Source organism: Electrophorus electricus, chromosome 11 (genome assembly GCF_013358815.1).
Source record: "Electrophorus electricus isolate fEleEle1 chromosome 11, fEleEle1.pri, whole genome shotgun sequence".
Lineage (NCBI taxonomy): Eukaryota > Metazoa > Chordata > Actinopteri > Gymnotiformes > Gymnotidae > Electrophorus > Electrophorus electricus.
Genome location: NC_049545.1, coordinates 19300431 through 19318603, shown reverse-complemented (window position 1 = coordinate 19318603; position 18173 = coordinate 19300431). Strand labels below are relative to the sequence as shown.

The 18173-nt window shown below is 41.7% G+C and overlaps 2 protein-coding genes across 5 annotated transcripts; both read left to right on the top strand.

The window, feature by feature from the left end:
• The first annotated feature begins 7 nt into the window (after positions 1–7).
• sgpp1 (sphingosine-1-phosphate phosphatase 1) lies at positions 8–12956 on the top strand. Its single transcript, XM_027007093.2, has 3 exons — positions 8–1106; positions 5626–5715; positions 8636–12956. Exons 1-3 carry the CDS (start codon positions 297–299, stop codon positions 9185–9187), a joined length of 1452 nt encoding a protein of 483 aa, XP_026862894.2. The 5' UTR covers positions 8–296; the 3' UTR covers positions 9188–12956.
• An 863-nt stretch (positions 12957–13819) lies between these two features.
• wdr89 (WD repeat domain 89) lies at positions 13820–16926 on the top strand. Of its 4 annotated transcripts, none has more exons than XM_027007035.2 (4): positions 13820–13880; positions 14324–14443; positions 14764–15472; positions 15745–16926. In XM_027007035.2, the coding sequence occupies exons 3-4, from the start codon at positions 14779–14781 to the stop codon at positions 16257–16259; spliced, it is 1209 nt and encodes a 402-aa protein (XP_026862836.2). In that variant the 5' UTR covers positions 13820–13880; positions 14324–14443; positions 14764–14778; the 3' UTR covers positions 16260–16926. The 4 variants fall into 4 exon arrangements, with proteins under 4 accessions (XP_026862836.2, XP_026862835.2, XP_026862838.2 ...); XM_027007034.2 differs by having other exon boundaries at positions 14681–15472; XM_027007037.2 differs by lacking the exon at positions 14324–14443 and having other exon boundaries at positions 13826–13880.
• Positions 16927–18173: the final 1247 nt, after the last annotated feature.

Genomic DNA, 18173 nt, shown 5'->3' with positions numbered 1-18173 from the left:
AGGTACTTGTAGCTACATGAGATAGCGGTTTTGCTATCTGCACGAGTTGCGTCGTCTGTTGATGTTTTATTTAGTTTTCTTTTAATTCGAGAAATAGCGATTTCTACAGGAAAGGGCAGCGGGTTCTCGGTGTTTTATCATTTCATATAAAACTAAAACATAGTAATACACCGTGCCTGGTTTCCTAATATGGAATAAGCGAGTTATCTCAAGTGGATTAGCATAACCAGCTAGCTGTCCAAGCTAACGCTAGATAAAGAAACCAGTCAGCAAACTGTGATACTGTTCAGTTTATAATGGAAAGCGCAGGATTCACCAAGCTGCTGTATTATTTACAAGACCCACACCACGTAGCCCGTTTTCAGAAGATCTGTGGTGTGCGGGCGACGTTCACGAGCAAGCCAGCCGGCGTCACGAGCGAAGCGGAGAGGGCTCCATTCAACAAACGGACTTGCAGCGGCGACGAGAACCGAGCTGCGAACTCGGCTGGCGACGGGCAGAAAACTGACAGAGTCCCACAGCGAAGAGTGTGCAGAACAGATACGGTGAAACGGGATGAGTTTCGGAACGGTGTGGTTAACGGGACGGCCTCGTCTTTGGCTGCGGGCGAGACTGTGAATGGTCAACATGGTGCGAACGACCGCCACTTCACCGGAGGCAATGAACGGCTGTCAGAAAATCGGTTTAACGGTTCTGGAAACGACACGATGTCACGATGCGTTCAAGGCAGTGCGGTTAAACCTCTGCGAAAGAACTCTCTCACTGGAGACGCGGGGCACGAGTTCCTGATCGAGAGCAAGTTCCTTTACTTCCTTTTCACGTTCGGGACCGAGCTGGGTAACGAACTTTTCTACATCTGCTTCTTCCCCTTCTTAATCTGGAACGTGGACCCGTTCGTTGCGCGGCGCCTGATCGTCGTCTGGGTCTGGGTGATGTACCTCGGGCAGTGTACCAAAGATATCATTCGCTGGCCACGACCCGCCTCGCCTCCCGTGGTGAAGGTGGAGATGTTCTACAACTCCGAATACAGCATGCCTTCCACTCATGCAATGTCCGGTACCGCCATCCCGTTATCTCTATTCCTGCTGACATACGGCCGTTGGGAGGTAAGTGACTTGGAACAGGAACCGTGTGATCGAGATAAAGCCCTGCGGTTAATGTCACACCATGTTAGAATGTACTGTGGTGACCAATCTGTTTTTGGTGGGTTTTTTTAGATTGTGAGATGCAAAATCATATGAAATAACTTTATTATACTAAGTCCTAATGATGTCAGAGTATCATTATTATTACTTTATTTGACAATACTATATTCAGTCATAATTATAATTATTTCACTGACTATATTGAGACTTAGTATCTCAATATTATGCCAGATTAGACTTGTAAATTTGTATTCCACACAGAATAATATTATTATTAATATGATTACAGTTCTGTTTGACACTGGAAGGAAAGTTGGAGAATATGTTTTATAGGTTTTGATTTCTTTCACAGAGTTCTCTCAGTTTCTGTTTGACAAACTTGACTGTGATGACAATTAATGCAGTTCTCCTTAAGATGAAAGATGACCCAGAAAAATACCTGATGACCTAGGCCATGAAACACTCTAAATTATACCTTTTGCTTACAGCACTGTCCATCCCGTAAATGTACACAGAGCCCAGACGGACATGGCACTTATCTCCTCCACACCGTTATTTGTCCCAGTGGGCACTTTCTCATAAATAGAGACAGTGAAATAAAATGCACGGTGATCTCTCATGTGTGGGAGTCATGATGCTTGGCACGTCATTTCCTGTGCAGTGGATGGAGCAAGGTCATTCATGTTTCTATCCCACTGCAGACTCCAGAGAAGGAACAATGCTCCCATTAAATTTCAGTCACTGAGGTGTCTTGAAGAATCCGCACGCATTGCCGTTAATCAAGATGCATCGGTCCTGTTGACAGACCGCGTGATTGTGACGATCGCGTGCATGACAGCTTATGAGGGCACTATAGCATGCTTAGAGTTTCATAGGAAACATCCATATATCCATTTATCCATCCATTCATGGATCTGTCTGTCTGTCTGTCTATCTGTTTGTTTGTGTATTTTATTTATTCGCCCTCATGCTGAGGTGTGTTGCTGTAAAACTAAGTGATGAAGTAGTTTCTGATGTCCCAGACGCTGCCTGCTCCCCAATGAACCAAACTCTATAGTGGCCTTCTCAGTAACATTTACACAGTAAATATGCAGTTACAGACCATCAACAGAGCAAAACATGTGTTGTTTAGGTCATTGACCATTATCCAGGCCAGCTGTATTAAACACTACAGGCTACAGTTTTCCTTTAGGAGGTAATTCTTCACCACATCACATATGGGTGCATTTAAGACTCATGTGCAAGTAATGAAGTTATGAGAACGTATGAGAGCTAGTGGTTTGGTGAAATTTGAAAAGCTGAAATCTGTAAAGCTGTGACTTTTCTTTCTTTTTTTTCCTCGAGCAACTTATCTCCACAGAGTTAAGAGCCACTGCTGTTTGTGGTAAACTATGTCACTGGAATGTACTGTCTCTGTTCTCGTGTTGTTCTCTCTCTCTCACGCTCTCAAATTAATTTGTTCATACCTCTATTTTTTTTATTTACCTGCCAAAATGAAACACAGCAACATGCAGCCTGAACAGCAGGCAGTCACTACTTCTTGAGAATGTTCAGGATTTAAGATTCCTTATTGTCATTCATCAGCACATAAGTGTTCAGAAGAATGAGAAGGGGCCTACTCTGACTGATTAGTACTGTGTAAGCATATAAACCAGAGATCTGTGCACAAGCTTTTGCCACTTCTTTCTTGTAACCATTTGGTTGTGCTGTCTTGCTCCAATAAAGTAAGAATTTAGTGTGGGAAACTACAGACATTGAGAGAGAGAGAGAGAGAGAGAGAGAGAGAGAGAGAGAGAGAGAGAGAGAGAGAGAGAGAGAGAGTGCGTGCTCTCTCACAGTTTATCTTGGGTGCAATTGTGTTCTCAAGTTTTTCTTCTCAGTCACATGCATGTGGGCCTTTCCTTAGACTCAAAAGAGCCATAAACCAGATTAAGGAAGTGACGTTTAAAGAAGCTCTTTAGTGGTGTGCCATTGTTGTGGGTAATACAGGTTTACAAGTAATTAAGCCTGCATGATCAGCTCTTCCTGTTTGGTTATTGTGTGTGTAAAACCCTGCCACCATTGTCATATAGGTTAGGTTTATGGAAGTCTATTAAGTATTGTAATCATAACATTTATCACTAAGAAGTTATATCTGTAACTTGTTTGAGGTTTTGTTTTAGCATACATTTATGTAATCATCTAACACACATACATGCACATACACTTACAGATTCTGCAATTTCTCAGGACAAAGTCCCCCCACACACACACACACACACACTTCTCTGTAATCTGTGGCGGATGTTTTACCATATGAGGTTAGCTGTGGCTGGGAAGAGGGCCCCTGCTCAGTGCACAGAGTGACGGATCTGAGAAACGGAGAGCTTTGCCTTTGATAGCCCGGTTCTGTTACCCCCCCCCCCCCCCCCCCGCAGAAGCCTCAAGCATGTGCCCTGGGCTTCTTGTCATGTGGTGTAACTGCAGAAGGTGCGGTCAGGATGACGCAACCATTTTTTGAACCATGGAGAGGTTTTTTTTTTTTCTTTTTTTTTTTCTTTTTTTTTTTCACTTTCGTACTTTTCCTTTTCCAGAACGGAATAGACCAGAAAGAAAGTACAGTTCTTAGATCTTATAAAGTCCAGTATTGTCAAATGTTGGCAAAAATATTTTCTCCAGAATTTGCTCATAGTGAGCAATGCTGAATCATCACGAGGAGGGGTTCTTTTTTTCTTATCCAAGTGTCACTTTTTTCAGAAATGAGTTTTGTCATTTCTTTTTTTTATATATACAATCTATAAAGTATTCAATAGCTATATATATATATATATATATATATATATATATATATATATATATATATATATAAATATATAAATAAAATTACACACACACGAAAACAGCCACTGATTTTGAGTCGCTTTTCTGTTGACCAGGTAGCGTGGCTTTTCCTTGGCCCAGAGCCAAATTTAAAAAACCATTTCAGTCAAAAATATGAGATTTGTGTAAAATAGACCAGTACTGAAGCAGAATTACTGAATTACTGGAGGTGGGGTTTATACTCTAGCCCCAGTATAGATTATAAACACAGCACAACCAGCAATGAAAACTGAGAATAAGAGGGCATATCTGTCTACTGTGCAGGCTTGAAATGTATATGTGCGGTGGTCCATAAATGCTTTTACAGCCACGAGTTGACTTGAGAAGTGACTATGTCATGTCATATAGCAATGGGCTTCTTATCTCACCCTTATCTAATGGGCTTCTTATCTAACCCTGGAAAAAAACATGGTCAGCACCTGGTTTGTTCAGAGTGCTCAACAGATGTCCAGCAGATGGGGCCTACAGCATGGGGCTTTGTTGAGAACATGCTCAAAAGCATGTAATCATAGACGCATGAGGTGGTGACCGGGTGAAACAACCCCCCCCCCTCCGCAAAATCAAAGATTTGACAACCACTTCCCTTGCTTTTATCCAAGGGTTGTGAAGTTTTGCTAAAACAGAAGGTAGAGGAACAAGTTTAGACCTTATTAGAGAATTCTTTTTTAATAGCTTAATCAAATCCGTTGCAGTTTAGTTACTGGAAAAAAATGAAAATGCAGTAATGTCTGTTGACATTCAACTCCAGTTGCAGCAGAGTACAGGAGTCCTTTGTGATTTTCATATCATCTAGTTTTTTGACACAGTTGAAGGATAAGGCTTTCAGTGGATCTTAATATGTAAACTCAGCATGTAATGAAAACACTAGACTAGACTCTAGCATGTAGTGTGTGCTGTCCATTTTTGTAATAACAGTTCTTGTATTATTGCAAATAATTTAGTTCATTTATCCATAGATGAAGGTGTTACACGCACACGGTTGCAATTTGAGTCGAGAATCATTGGAGCCGATAGCATATTTGTCTCATATTCACACACACAGAATTAACCCATGGCATCTCTCCATTGTATGTATTTGTGTGCAATACTGTAGCATCTGTCAAGAATCTAAAACAATCTGAGAATCTCATCTGCTCATGTGTGTGTGTGTGTGTGTAAAGATCTCTTGGCCCCCTGCTGGCCACAAGCGGTTGGCTGAAAAAAGGACTAAACACAGGAATTCTTTCACTGGTCGACATCAGAGATATAGTAAAACGCTATCTAGCTAATCGGAACTCTTGAATGCAACCATGAAATACCAGCCTGTATGCCAGCGGTGCCCATAAAAGAAAAAATAAAAAAGCAAAAGAAACCAGGCTGGTTCAGTTCTGACTGCAGTAAGAAGATACATAAAGATTGTATTTTACTGTAAAAGTTAAAAATGTCTTCGATTCGAGCCCCCAGACATAACTTTGCTCAGGGCCTTGGAAATGCCAAATCCACTTCCCTGTGTGTGCATGCATGCACTAATGTCTACATATTAAAATGACACGTCAGCACACTGGGGTAGAATGTCTTCAGCATAATGAGCTCTTAATGAGAGCTGAGGTTGAATTGCGTCTGTGTGTTTCTTTGTCTACAGTATCCGCTGCTGCTCGGCCTCCTTCTTGCTCTCGGCTGGTGTGTGCTGGTGTGTGTGAGCCGTATTTACATGGGCATGCATTCTGTTCTGGTAAGATGTAAAACAATCTCACACACACACACACCTAACACCCCGGCCCCAACATACACTTTATTCTTTTTGTTTGTTTGTTTGTTTATGGAGTTTTCAAATTCATTTTTCTAATTCATTCATTTCAGTTAAAATGAACTGATACAGAACTTGGTCACATTTCTCTGATTCATCTTATGTGAGAGTCAAACTGTGTGAGGCGGTCAGCTCTGCATGGTTTGAGTTTACATATCAGAAATACAAGAGATGTGTAATGAAGGGCCAGATGTTTCACTGGTTGTGTTTTTCTTCCTTTCTTCCTTTTTTTTTTTTTTTGCCTGTGTTGCTCTGCATTTGTGTGTTTGTGTGTACTAAAGAGAGAATTACAAAAAGTGCCCTAGTGTTAATTCACTGGACCAGATAATTATCCCCATTTGTAAAGTGGGTGTGTGGTCTGTATGTGGGGAGCTCAGATCGAGTCTGTTTACCACTCCCTATGCTTTTGATGGGAGCAAATGAGGCTAGTGTCCCCTGGCTGCTGGACCACTCACGGTCTCGCCCTTCCCACTGTAAAAGTGGGTGACACGATTTGGGGTTGCCAGGTACAGCCCATAAACTCCCCACAAACCACTCTTGTCTCTGATGAGGAAAGGAAATCCTCACAAGCTGAGAACACAAACTGACAAAGGTTTGATTTTTGAAAATGAAGGCTTATAATGCCAAATGTTTTTATTTGTTGTTTATTTGTGTTTACACTGCACATCTGGTAGTTGAGGTAGCCACAGTTTGTCACTGAATGTGTAAGATTGTTTTTAATAACACATATCATATTCAGAATAATATTTCAGTATGTAGGGCGTCTTGAGTATGCAGGACAAGCGTTACTGTAACACGACATTAATCATTTGTGTTGGGGGGGGGGGGGGGGGCGCATCTCTTCCTTGGATTTAATCTAATGTGCTTGATCTGTGTGTGTGTGTGCGGGACAGGGCGAGTGTGTTTGGCCTGCTTCTGCTCACTGTCTGAGGCACTCAACGGTAATGACATCCCTGCAATGACCTCATGTGTCTGGTTGCCATGATGAGTTGCATGGCAGTCTCCTTTGAGACCGTTTCCATGGTTAAGCCCATATTGTGTGTCAGGGCTAAAGTTGATTAAGTGACCTGAAGCAAGAAGGCGGCTATTCTGATAACGAGAGCCATCAGGTTCCGTTTTCCTGCCCTCTTTGTTCATTTCTTTGGAAATACTGTAGAGCTGCATTTTGATTTGTAAACAAAGCATATGGTATTTAAAACCTGCACATACTCTTCCACAAAACCCACCCACATGCTACATTCAATTAGTCTTGAGTTGCTCAATAACGCAAGCATCTATGCCCATGGGGTTATTTTACAGGATTACATTACTGGCACAGTCTAGCACCCTTTAGCAACCTTACCCTATCATAATTGTGTTTGGCGTCCTCTTTTTGTGGTGATCAGGTTATGTGACGTGACGTGGTTTCATGTGAAATGAGTTCTTTTCTGTGCTATTCCATAATGTGTAAAAGGTTATACTGTGGTTATATAGTTATGTCTATTTCATGAAACTAGGCCAAGTCTCTCTCACACAGACAGACACACACACAAAATACAAACTCCAGTATTGTTCACATGAAGTTTACAAGATAATCAAAACCTTGTAACTTTATCAAAATCTAATTTCCAAGATTTCCAAAATCCAAAAGGTTGAGTAGAATACACTGAATATGCTTACCAAAGGCCTTCTCAGAGCAGCAACACTGGTAGTGTTAGATGAATTCTACTACATGTACATTTACCTGTACATTTAGCCTGCTTATATTAAAAACCTGAGTTATTGTTATTTTAAGTGGTTTTATTAAATATCAACATTTTGCATAGAAGAGGTGTGTAGGACTACAGACATATGGGTGAAGAATTTAGACCAAATCTCCTGGTTCATAGCTACTGATGGATTGATAATGTTTATTATTGCATGCAGCAATGTTTTGTTCTTGTGACAATTGAAAACTACGCATTACGCGATTGTTGTGTGGCAGTGCTTAAATCAAGTAGCCCCTCCCATCTCTATCATTTATACCAAGATTTCTTATCCAGTTTGAACCAGCCATATATATTATAGATGTCCTGTGGTATAATTGCACTACCTCTCTAAATCCCACCCAAATAGGACTCTAGATCTGAGTGTCTTTGTTCATGTTTAAATTCAACATCTCAATATTTTTTTAAGAAATAGCTAAGGGTTCTGAAAATGCAATTTTACGTTTTAGGTAAATACAGTTGGGGGATTCTGAGGTTCAAAGGTGGTTTAGCTTTATTCATAAGTAATTTTGCCCTCATTTATTAATCATTAACCTCCCATCATTAGGGTCATTATGACATTTGGCGTACTTTGTTCTGTAACAATTCTGTAATAAATGTCATTACCCTGTTGTCATTATTGAATGAACTCAACCACCTTTTCTATCCTGTCATGGGTTCCAAGTGCTTAAGAACCATGTTATAGTTTTTAAACAGCCAATGAATACAGTATTGAACATGTTTGAACTGCCAATGAAAACATGTTTGACGAACCAACGAACACAGCTTTGAATGCAGTTTTGCACAGGCAATGGATACAGCCCTATCTGCAGATTTGAAGAGCTGGCTGGTTAATTGAAGTACAGTCTCTGTGTTCCTTGCGCTTACAGCTTCAATGCAGTGGAACATGACAGACATGTGAATGGTTGTTGCTACTATTTCTACTATATTGATCTTTTTAAAAATACATGTTTGCTTTTGCACCTATAGTAAACATTCAGCACAGATCTTTTCTGTGCTGAAAAAGAAATACATCTTAAACGTAGTTTTATTCAAGTCAACCAGCAATTTTAAGCAGCAAGTCGCAGTTGTGATATTAACGTCTTCATTCACCCTCACAGGACGTCATTGTGGGTTTCCTCTACAGCCTGCTGATCTTGGCTGCTTTCGCTCCCACCCTGGATGTGATCGACACATTCAACCTGTCATGCCGTTACGCTCCAGTCTTGATCGTTTCATTGCATGCCGCCATGGGCCTCTTCTCCTTCACCCTGGACACGTGGAGTACCTCGCGGGGCGACACCGCTCAGATCCTGGGCACCGGCGCTGGCATAGCTGTGGCATCGCACCTCAACTACCAGCTAGCGCTGATCCCTGACCCCCCTGCCTCCGCGTTGCCCTTGAGCCCGCCAGCCCCCACCCTGGGCCTGGCAGGCCTGTGTCTGCTAAGGTTTGCCCTTGGTGTGCTAGCACTCCTGGCGACCAGGGCCGTGATGAAGGCCATCACGGTCCCCCTTGTGTGCTGGACTTTCAGTATTCCGAGCGGAGATGTCCGAAAGGCCAGGCAGCACATGCAGGTGGAGCTGCCGTACCGGTATATTGTGTACTGGACTTTAGGATTCAGTGCGTTTTTCCTTGTACCCCTCCTCTTTGGTTACATTGGCTTGTCCTGATTGGCTGTAGGGAATACCTGTAAAGCATGGTGTCCAATCAGAGTTCCAGCTGCCAGATTATTTGACGAAGCTGATGCCAAAGTTTTAATACTTCAGCTCATCATGGAGCAAAACAAACACAAAAAACATAAATAACATGTACCCTCACATTTTCTTCCAGAGGTAGCTTAGTGTAAAACACACAACCCAATAGTGGTTTATTCATATCAAGACCTCTTGACCCAAACCAGTGTGTAGCACATTTGCAGCTATTCATTATATCTGGAGAATATTTATCCCAAATTATTTATAGAGGCTTTTCAACACTAGATGTCTATTCTAAATCAGGTTTTGGTCAGCCAGGTTTTACCTTCAACATTTGTCTTTTGAGGACTCTTATTTTGGCATAAAAATTAGATGTCTGAATTTTCACAGACAGGGCACCATTTTATTTTGAAATTTTGGATGTCGTGAAAGGGCACATATTTTGTATAACTGTGGTGGTACCCTGGGATTGTAACTTCCCTTCAGGTTGTCAACAGCACCCTGGATGCTTAAAGACTTTTTAAAACAAGCAATCCCATTTTTGGGATAATTATGACATGAGGACTTTTGGACAGCAAAAAGATTCCTATCTAGGAGATGTAGATGTGTCTTTTTTTTCTTTTGTTTTGTTGACTGAAATACTTGTGCAGATGATTAAAGGTCTATGATTGACTGAATGACTGACTGATATTAAAACATACCAAATTAATTGTGAGACCTCATAGGATCTCACATTTCACAATCTGGCTCATATGTCCCAGATGACAAGGGTATGCGCTTTAACATTGTCAGGCATTTAAAAAAAATGCTGAAAACCATTTTTCTGAATATGTGGCTCAGTTCTACATAGGGGACCATTGCATTCTCTTTGTTTAAAGCTAGAACATTTGACTTTTGGACACTAGTCCTTGGGCTGTTGCATTTTTAGCCTAGTACACTGTAGCCTGATTCTCACCCAGATTAACACTGAACTTTCAGGATTGGTGTCCTGGATGCAAATCAAGCGTTGTTGCTCACCTACATTATGCTATCAATGTTGATTCTCATACAAATTTTAGTAAATCCATGATTTGTAAGAGGAAAGGTGAGGGAATTAAAAACTGGACTACTGAAAAGAAGGAGGAAGGAATAGATAGATAGGCTACTGAAAAGCTGAAGGAATGTTCAGGGCTAGTCAGCAGGACCCTCTGACTGTTGTTCATACCTTTATAGTTGTTTTAACAAGTCAGGTAAAAAAAATTTAAAAAAACAAGCAAAAAAAACTTTTGTAGTTTTTCAAAAACACTTTGTTGTTTTGTTGTCTGTGGACAATCAGTTCTAACCACTATGGTATGTGTCAAGTGGATGTCTGATATGTTTTTGTGTTTTTTTTTTCCTGATGCGTTTGTTTAAGTTTGAAGACTTGTAGTCTAAGGCTTTCAGTGGTAATATGGAAGACATTTAAATTCCATATTCAGCACATAGTTACAAGTTGGCACGTTGCTAAATTATATTGGAAAAGTGTTGTTGTTTTTTTTTGTTTTGTTTTTTGTTTTTAATAGACTTTGTGGCCTACTGGCTAAATGTCGAAGTCTTTTCTTTCAAATTAATGTTTAGAAAGTGTTTGTGGTACTATTTAAAAAATGCACTATTCCCAGAATGCACTGTTCCTATATTTGCCACAGTTGCGCATGAACACTGCCAGGGTTTCACTTCCTTATTCCTGTGGCATTGTTTGTCTCATTTGTTTGCTCGCTCGTTCACGCACGCACGTGCACCCACCTTCCAGTCTCCTGGGGTTTCACCTTTGTAAACAGGATGTACCACTGCCATTGTGTCGGTGATGATAAAAATAGAATATTGTGCTGATAAACAAGAACTTCCCCCTGGCTATATGAACAGGTATTACATTGTTTGTTTGTTTGTTTGTTTGCTTGCTTGCTTGTTTGCAGGGGTTAGTAACAGTAAGAGGAGGTAAATCACTGTAGTTTGTTTTGCGAGAGCTCAATATTCTAATGTATTTGGACATTGCAGGGCTGAAGTCCAAGAAGAGGACTTTAAACTTGGACCAAAATAAAAAAGCAACAATATTGATATTGGGTATTGGGAGAGTTGATGTGCAGAGTTGTCATTAATTTACTAGGTGTACATTTATTTTTTCATGTCTGCTGTGAAATTGCCAGCGCTTAAATATCAAATCCTATTAAATATTAAAACCTATAAGAGCACAAAGGCCATTAGTGTAGTTCTACCAAGCGTATACATATTTCTTTGGCTAACAGAATTTTTATTTGGAATCCCAAATTAAACATGTATAGCACTCTCATTCCTTGGTTTTCTCCACTAGACTACAATTTAAATCGATCGTTGTCTGTTAGTTCCTATCGTCGCCTCCAGTCTTTTCCCATATTGCTCTGCGGCATCACCATTCAGGTCTCTCTCCCTCACCGTTCTGGCTGACACATGTGTGATCGGCAGCTTCGGGGGAGAGAAAGGAACTCTTAAGGATTCTTCCCTCACAGGCCTGGCCCAGCTGTGTCCATGGTAACCCTCAATTGCAGCCCAACCAATCATGCGGCTGTCTGGAGCACCAGTGCAGTGCAAGCCACACCCCTCAAGGCTTGATTTCGCTTCTTGACCAGGTTCGTGACACCAGTCCCAGTCTGCCTGTGTCAGAACCTGAATAAGGCAATGAGTTATTAGTCAGGGATTGACGCTTAATCTGGGCTTTTAGCAACCCTCTTGTTTTAAATGCTGTTAATTGTGATTCTGCTGTGCCTTGTAACCTTTACTGTATAATTCTGGATAAAACATTATAAAACTTATTTCTTAACCCATTCAGTAATAATTTTGAATTGAATAGATAAATACTGTTGACACAATCCATAACTAGTAGATATTTTGAGTCTTTTGTGTCTGTCTGAACTGAGAGCAATAATAATTGCTTGTTTGTTTTCCTGTTATCTTAAACCATAGGCCAGATTTCCTGAGGAAGATTATTTGATGTATGCAGAATAAAAAGTATGGGTCAAATAGACCCATAATGGTAGTAGGGTTTCATTGCTGGGTGACCGTCAGGGCTTGAAAAGAGTTTATCACTCATTAAGTTTCCATCTCGTATATATTTGGAAACTGACTCATTCACTTGCTTGGTTAGTGAAAAATGTAATAGAATATGTTTATAGTAACATTTTGCTAACTGTTATTTGTATTTTTATCATTTTTTAAACACTGCCAAATGTGTCTTGAACTGAGTCTGGTAGTTTGGGTATGAAGGAGGGATAAAATGTTGAAAATTGCCTTCCTTTTTGGTGTCACTGTTTATCTGTGTGAACCTGTTTTTCCATTTACTGTTAAGCCTCAAAGTTTCCAACAGCTTTAAGTAATATTGGTAATTATTTCTCTGTTGAGTACAAAAAGGTAATTAATGTGTGGTTACCACTTACCAAATGACAGTCATGAAACGTTAACCCTAGTTTTGTCAAGCAACGTCAGCTGTAGAAGAGGCTAAATAGCGCCCCCTAGTGCACATTCTGCACCTGCAGAACAGCACTATTCTAGTTGTAGTGATACAGGGCAAAATGACCTTTAACACAGTGTTAAAGATACGTGGGTCCAAATGCTTGATTTTTTTAAATTTTTTTTTTATCTGTTATCTGATGAACATTTTTATGTTTTACTATACTGTAATGTTTGCATAATTTACTCAGAAGCAAATTGTCTATTTTTGAAATTGCAAAATTACAATAAAAGTATTGCCATCTTATCAACTGTCTTTTTGAGTGTACTTTGAAAATAAATTAGAACAGTATTACTACATGGCACTCACTTGTATGAACCCAGGTTGAAGTATTTATCATAAAACCTGTCAAATGCCCTCTACAAGTATCACAACAGTGGTTATTTTCTCTGAAAACACAAGAAGTAAAAGTAAATAATATCAGCTTTTATTCACATCTGTATGCTTTTTACACCCATAAAACACTCTAAAAGAATCAATGCATTCTACTTTGGTGAACATAAAACACTCTTATTACTGTACACTTGTTGACCAGGATCAAGCAGAAGAGAAAAGTTAAAAGAAATACTCTATTCTCATCGTAATGCCATTCTATAGACTACCCCCTTCAAGCCCATGGCAAACCATAAAACGGTATTCTCTTTCAAAAATCTTAGACTGAAGGGTATGTGATGTCTGGTAGCCCGGTGTCATGATCCTATATCTTTTGTCATCAACCCCGCTGTATAAACAAGAATCAGTAATAACTCCTATATATAGTACACAGTAAATATGAGCTTAAAAAAAAAGCTACCGTTAAGTAGTTCTTTTCAGAAACCTTTCCGAATAGTATTAACATTCATGGTCTAGAAAAGGTGGAAAATAGAACAAACTCCTTGCGTCGAAATGCCAGTACGAACTTTGTTCGTTTGGATTTTATCCAAATGGACTTCTGTCCTACTTCCAAAACTCTTGCACAAGGGTTCACGAGGGTTCAATTAGTAGTACCTTGTAATCACAACCGTGTGAAAAGAGCTGCATTTTAAAACCTTACGAAAGAAAGATTCCGGAACTATTCTTGGCAGGACAAAATTTTCCGTGTTCTACGACGAGCATTTTATGATGTTGCGCACGGAGTGAAACGGCGTGAGGAGTTGGATAGACGAGTCGGAAGGAGAGCTTTGAACGCAGGTACTTACGGGTTTTTTTTAGGACGTCGGTTTAGGAGTTTGTAGCTACCCGATTGTTTTATGCGCTTTTCGCGGAAAACACCATTAATTAAGTAGATGCCATCTTAAATGCTAGCTGTCTAGTTTGCTCACGTAGCCTAGTAGCTAGGTTAGCGTTATCTGTTAAAGGTCGTAAAGACATACCTGGCACTGTCTCTGATAGACAGCAAAATGCTTTTGTAATAATATTGTCTTTATAAACATCAGAATTTGGCAAGCTGCAGCTATCATGTCCTGCTTTCAGCTACAGTGACTCACTCTGCTGTGTTTACAAAATAAATTAATGAATAAATAAATATGTTTAAAACGTTCGTTCTCTCTCTCTCTCTCTCTCTCTCTCTCTCTCTCTCTCTCTCTCTCTCTCTCTCTCTCTCTCTCTCTCGTTACGGTACTTGTAATTGGAAGATTGCTGGTTCAAGCCCCACCACTGCCAACTTGCCCCTGCGCAAGGCCCTTTTGCTCAGCCCCCAATTGCTGAAGTTGTACTCAGTCATAATTGGAAGTTCCTTTGGATAAAAGCGTCAGGTAAATGTGAGAGAGAGGAACAAAGAGATTTGAGTTGTAGTGAAGTACAGAGCTTCCAGAGAAACAGGATGTTTCAGAAAGAGGTCCATGTGCAGCCACTCACCTGGAATCTTCATTATATATCTATATATACACAAAAACAACTGAATACTAATTGACTGATTTGTTATAATTGAACAAGTGAATTTTCTAACACTAAGCTTCCCCTGTTCTATTTCTTCATGTGTGCATCATCAGATATCCAGTGTAAATCCCACTGATTCCCTTTAGTACTCAGTTTGACCTGGGAAGAAGAATGTGATTCACCTTTCCTTTATTAGAATTCTCGTCCAGTCATGGGTTCCGTTGAGGACGTCTTCAGGGACCTCTCCGTCGCCAGACGTCTGCAGCCGGCTGACCCCTCGTATGTCTTGGACCTAGCGCTGCCGTCCACTTGTGGCAGTACTTCTGCCCCAGGCTCCGAGCTGCTAGCCGTGTGCTGTTCCAGTCACTCAGTACGCCTACACAGCAGAGAGACCCTCCGCGTCTGCGGAGAGTATGAGGGCCACGAGGGGACCGTGTTTGGGGTGCGTTTCTCGCCGTCCTCCCCTCACCTGTTGTTCACGGGCTCTGCCGACGGGACGCTGCGCTCCTGGGACGTCCGTCAGCCTGGTTCTGCTGCCGCTCGGGTGTTCCAGAGTGATCTGGAACATTCCTACTGCTCCTTCGACGTGAGCTGCAACGGTGGCGTGCTGTGTGCAGGCACGGAGCAGGTGGACGAGGACAGCTTCTTGGTGTTCTGGGACGTGCGCATGGCTGGCACCACCCACGAGGCCGGAGGCGAGCGTGAACGCATGCTGGGTGTGTACTCCGAGTCGCACAGTGATGACATCACGGCAGTGTGTTTCCACCCAGCACGGGCAGACAGGGTGGCAACCGGGGCCACCGATGGTCTGGTGAATGTGTTCGATCTGAGTTTGGGAATGGAGGATGATGCCCTCGTCACTACCTGTAACTGCGACTCCTCCACTAGTGCCCTCTGCTGGTCAGGTAGGTGATTCACATGCAACCTATCTGTATAAAGCCAGTTTTTAGTTGTATTGGTGAGCAAGATTTATGGCTCGATTTTTAACGTTTTCATGTGCTCAGCCCACTTCGGAATTCACACCGAGGAACAAAAGTGGAGAGACAGGATCAAAGTGAAAAGCATCAGACCCAACTACTCGCGTTTATTCAACAGATTCGCTATAAGAGCTACAACGTGATCACTGTATAAATTGCACTGCACAAAAAACAATTGACTTTCTTCCTCTGATTAACAGGTAAAAATCTTGACCAACTTTTGTGTCTGAGTCATGATGAAGGCCTCCATCTGTGGGACCTGGCGCGGCTAGACAGTGATGAGCCCTTTACCCTGCTTAGCTCACCTGATGCAAGAACCCTCGTCTCTCTTCCTGAAGGGACATCGCTGGACTACTTTGTCGGAGGAGCATGGCTAAAAGAGGCGGGTCATCTCCTCCTACTGGGTGGAGCCAATACTGGAGACCTCCACCTCCTGGACTGCAGGGGGAGTGGCTTGAGGCTGATAAAGTCGCTGAAAGGAGGACATTCTGCAATTGTAAGGTGCTTCCAGTGGGACGCCATTGGTGGAGCTTTGTTGACGGGCGGGGAGGACGGCAAACTCTTGCAGTGGAAGGCAGGAGCAGAGGAGATCAGCGTAGGGAAGAGAGACACACTTAAAAGTGTCTCATCCATGCATCTTAAAATAAAAGCACACAGAAAGCTTGCCAACAAAAAAGACAAACAACAGACTACAACAGTGATATCAACAGTGTGATATCACCAATACAATCATGTAGACAAGTTACCATTTTTATTTGTACCTCTTTTCTCCAAAAAGCTCAAAATGTTTACAGTTTTATGGATTTTTTTTTTTATAAACAGTAAAATATTTTCACAAGCTGTACACATATGTGCAAGGAACTGCTATATTTGACCTCTGCCTACCACCATGAGCATGCTTTATGAGCTATGTTTTGTCTCTTAACAAGCTGGTGTTATGTAAAGGAAACTTCTCGCCCTCAGCATGGTCAGAATATACGAGAACCAGGCTGTCCTACAGCACAGAAGTGGCTTCTCGCTTTTCTATGAAGAGAACAGTCTGTGTGCCTGTTCGCCAGGGCACAAGACCGCCTTGCTTCCTCTGACACATCCCTTACGAACAAAAAGGCACCTGCAGATGAGGACAGCAACGTCAAGCTGGAGACTGTTCAGGGTCCAAGGCTGCCCGCCTAATTAGAGGTAAGGGAGGTACTGCACTTGGGCCGCTGGCATGGAAGAGCGTGGAGGGGGAGATGGATCTGTGACGAAAGTTGGAGGGATTCGGCCACTTGTGCACGATACAGACTTGGCATTGCGAGCATACTGAAATATGCTTTGCAATATATCAAACACTTGGGTGGACCTTTGATTGCATGATTAAAAGTTGGACTGCATTACTTTAACCAGTTATTTGTGTTGCACTGCATTAATGCTTCATCAGAATACGAATTTGTTTACTCTTCGGTGGTAACTGGTCACGTCGACCAAAAGATGTTTGAGTTCAGTGCAGATTTAAAATCTACTGGTTTAAATATCGGAAAGATTCGTGAAGCAGCAGGAGACGTGCTGCTTCCTTACTGTTTGTTTAGGAAGAAATTTATGTCATGTGAGTTGGTTAGAAGGCCAGATCAGCACATTTTGGCAGCACCACTGTTGTGTCCGTCACACCATAAAGGGGCTTTCCATGTGGACCATTAGCTCAGGCTGCTGGTTCTGCTCATGTGACAGCCGTCATGGATATAAGAGGACCCAGTGTAAGTGTGTGTGTGTGTGTGTGGGTTTGTTTTTTTGTTTTTTTTTGTTGCAGCCTGTGCAACCCAGTAACAAAGAGCCGACCTCTCAAAGCACAGCCAGGCGCCCGCTAGCGTGAGCTAGCACGATGCAAAACAATCCGTAAACACTACTGTTTTGATTCACAATGGTAGATAATAATTAGATTTTGAAAAAAGATCTCTTCCCCTCATAAAAAGAGCTTGTCGGCTAATAGTCCAGAGCTTCAGGAGCTGAAGACAAAAGAGCAGCCCCACCCACCAGCCAGAGTTGTGCATCCTTGCTGAAGACTAACCCATTAAGCAACTGTTATGCAAGAACTGATGGCTTCTTTTGTAGATGTATCTGCCCACCTCCAACTGAGTTGCACTGACAACAGTCAGGAACCATGTTGGCTGTTCAACATCTAATCTCTTCCTCGCAACTGGGGTTGTTGATCCATATAATGTGCCCATTTGGGAGTTCAACATCATTTTGAGATAGAAGAGTAGTACCAGAGAGATAGTGTGGAGGTACTGGGGCACAGTTTAGGGGTATGACACTGAGAACAGCCTGGTGAGTGGCCCTCCAAGCAGTCTGCCACCCATGGTCATGAGGGTAAGATAATTATGACCATGAAGGACTTTGGATGTGAAGCGAGCAGTTTAAACTAAATGTGAGGAGATATCAGTAACTAGTGTAGCTGATAAAGGACAGGATTAGTACCGATCACCTGGAGTATGTGAGAATTTTAGCAGCTGAGTTTTGAAGGTTTTGAAGTTTATTCAGCGTTTCAACTGCCTTGAGTGTTGCGACAATCAACACGAGAGCCAATAAAGGTATGAACTAGAGTTTCTGCATTTTTCATGTTGAGAAACGGGCAAAAACTCAATTTTACGAA

What these genes read in the sequence shown, in the direction of transcription:
- sgpp1 (XM_027007093.2), top strand. Translation starts at nt 297, where the DNA reads ATGGAAAGCGCAGGATTCACCAAGCTGCTGTATTATTTACAAGACCCA. An exon ending in TGACATACGGCCGTTGGGAG is followed by an intron (nt 1,107 to 5,625) that starts GTAAGTGACTTG and finishes CTTTGTCTACAG; the next exon opens with TATCCGCTGCTGCTCGGCCT. An exon ending in TGGGCATGCATTCTGTTCTG is followed by an intron (nt 5,716 to 8,635) that starts GTAAGATGTAAA and finishes TCACCCTCACAG; the next exon opens with GACGTCATTGTGGGTTTCCT.
- wdr89 (XM_027007035.2), top strand. Translation starts at nt 14,779, where the DNA reads ATGGGTTCCGTTGAGGACGTCTTCAGGGACCTCTCCGTCGCCAGACGT. An exon ending in TAGTGCCCTCTGCTGGTCAG is followed by an intron (nt 15,473 to 15,744) that starts GTAGGTGATTCA and finishes TCTGATTAACAG; the next exon opens with GTAAAAATCTTGACCAACTT.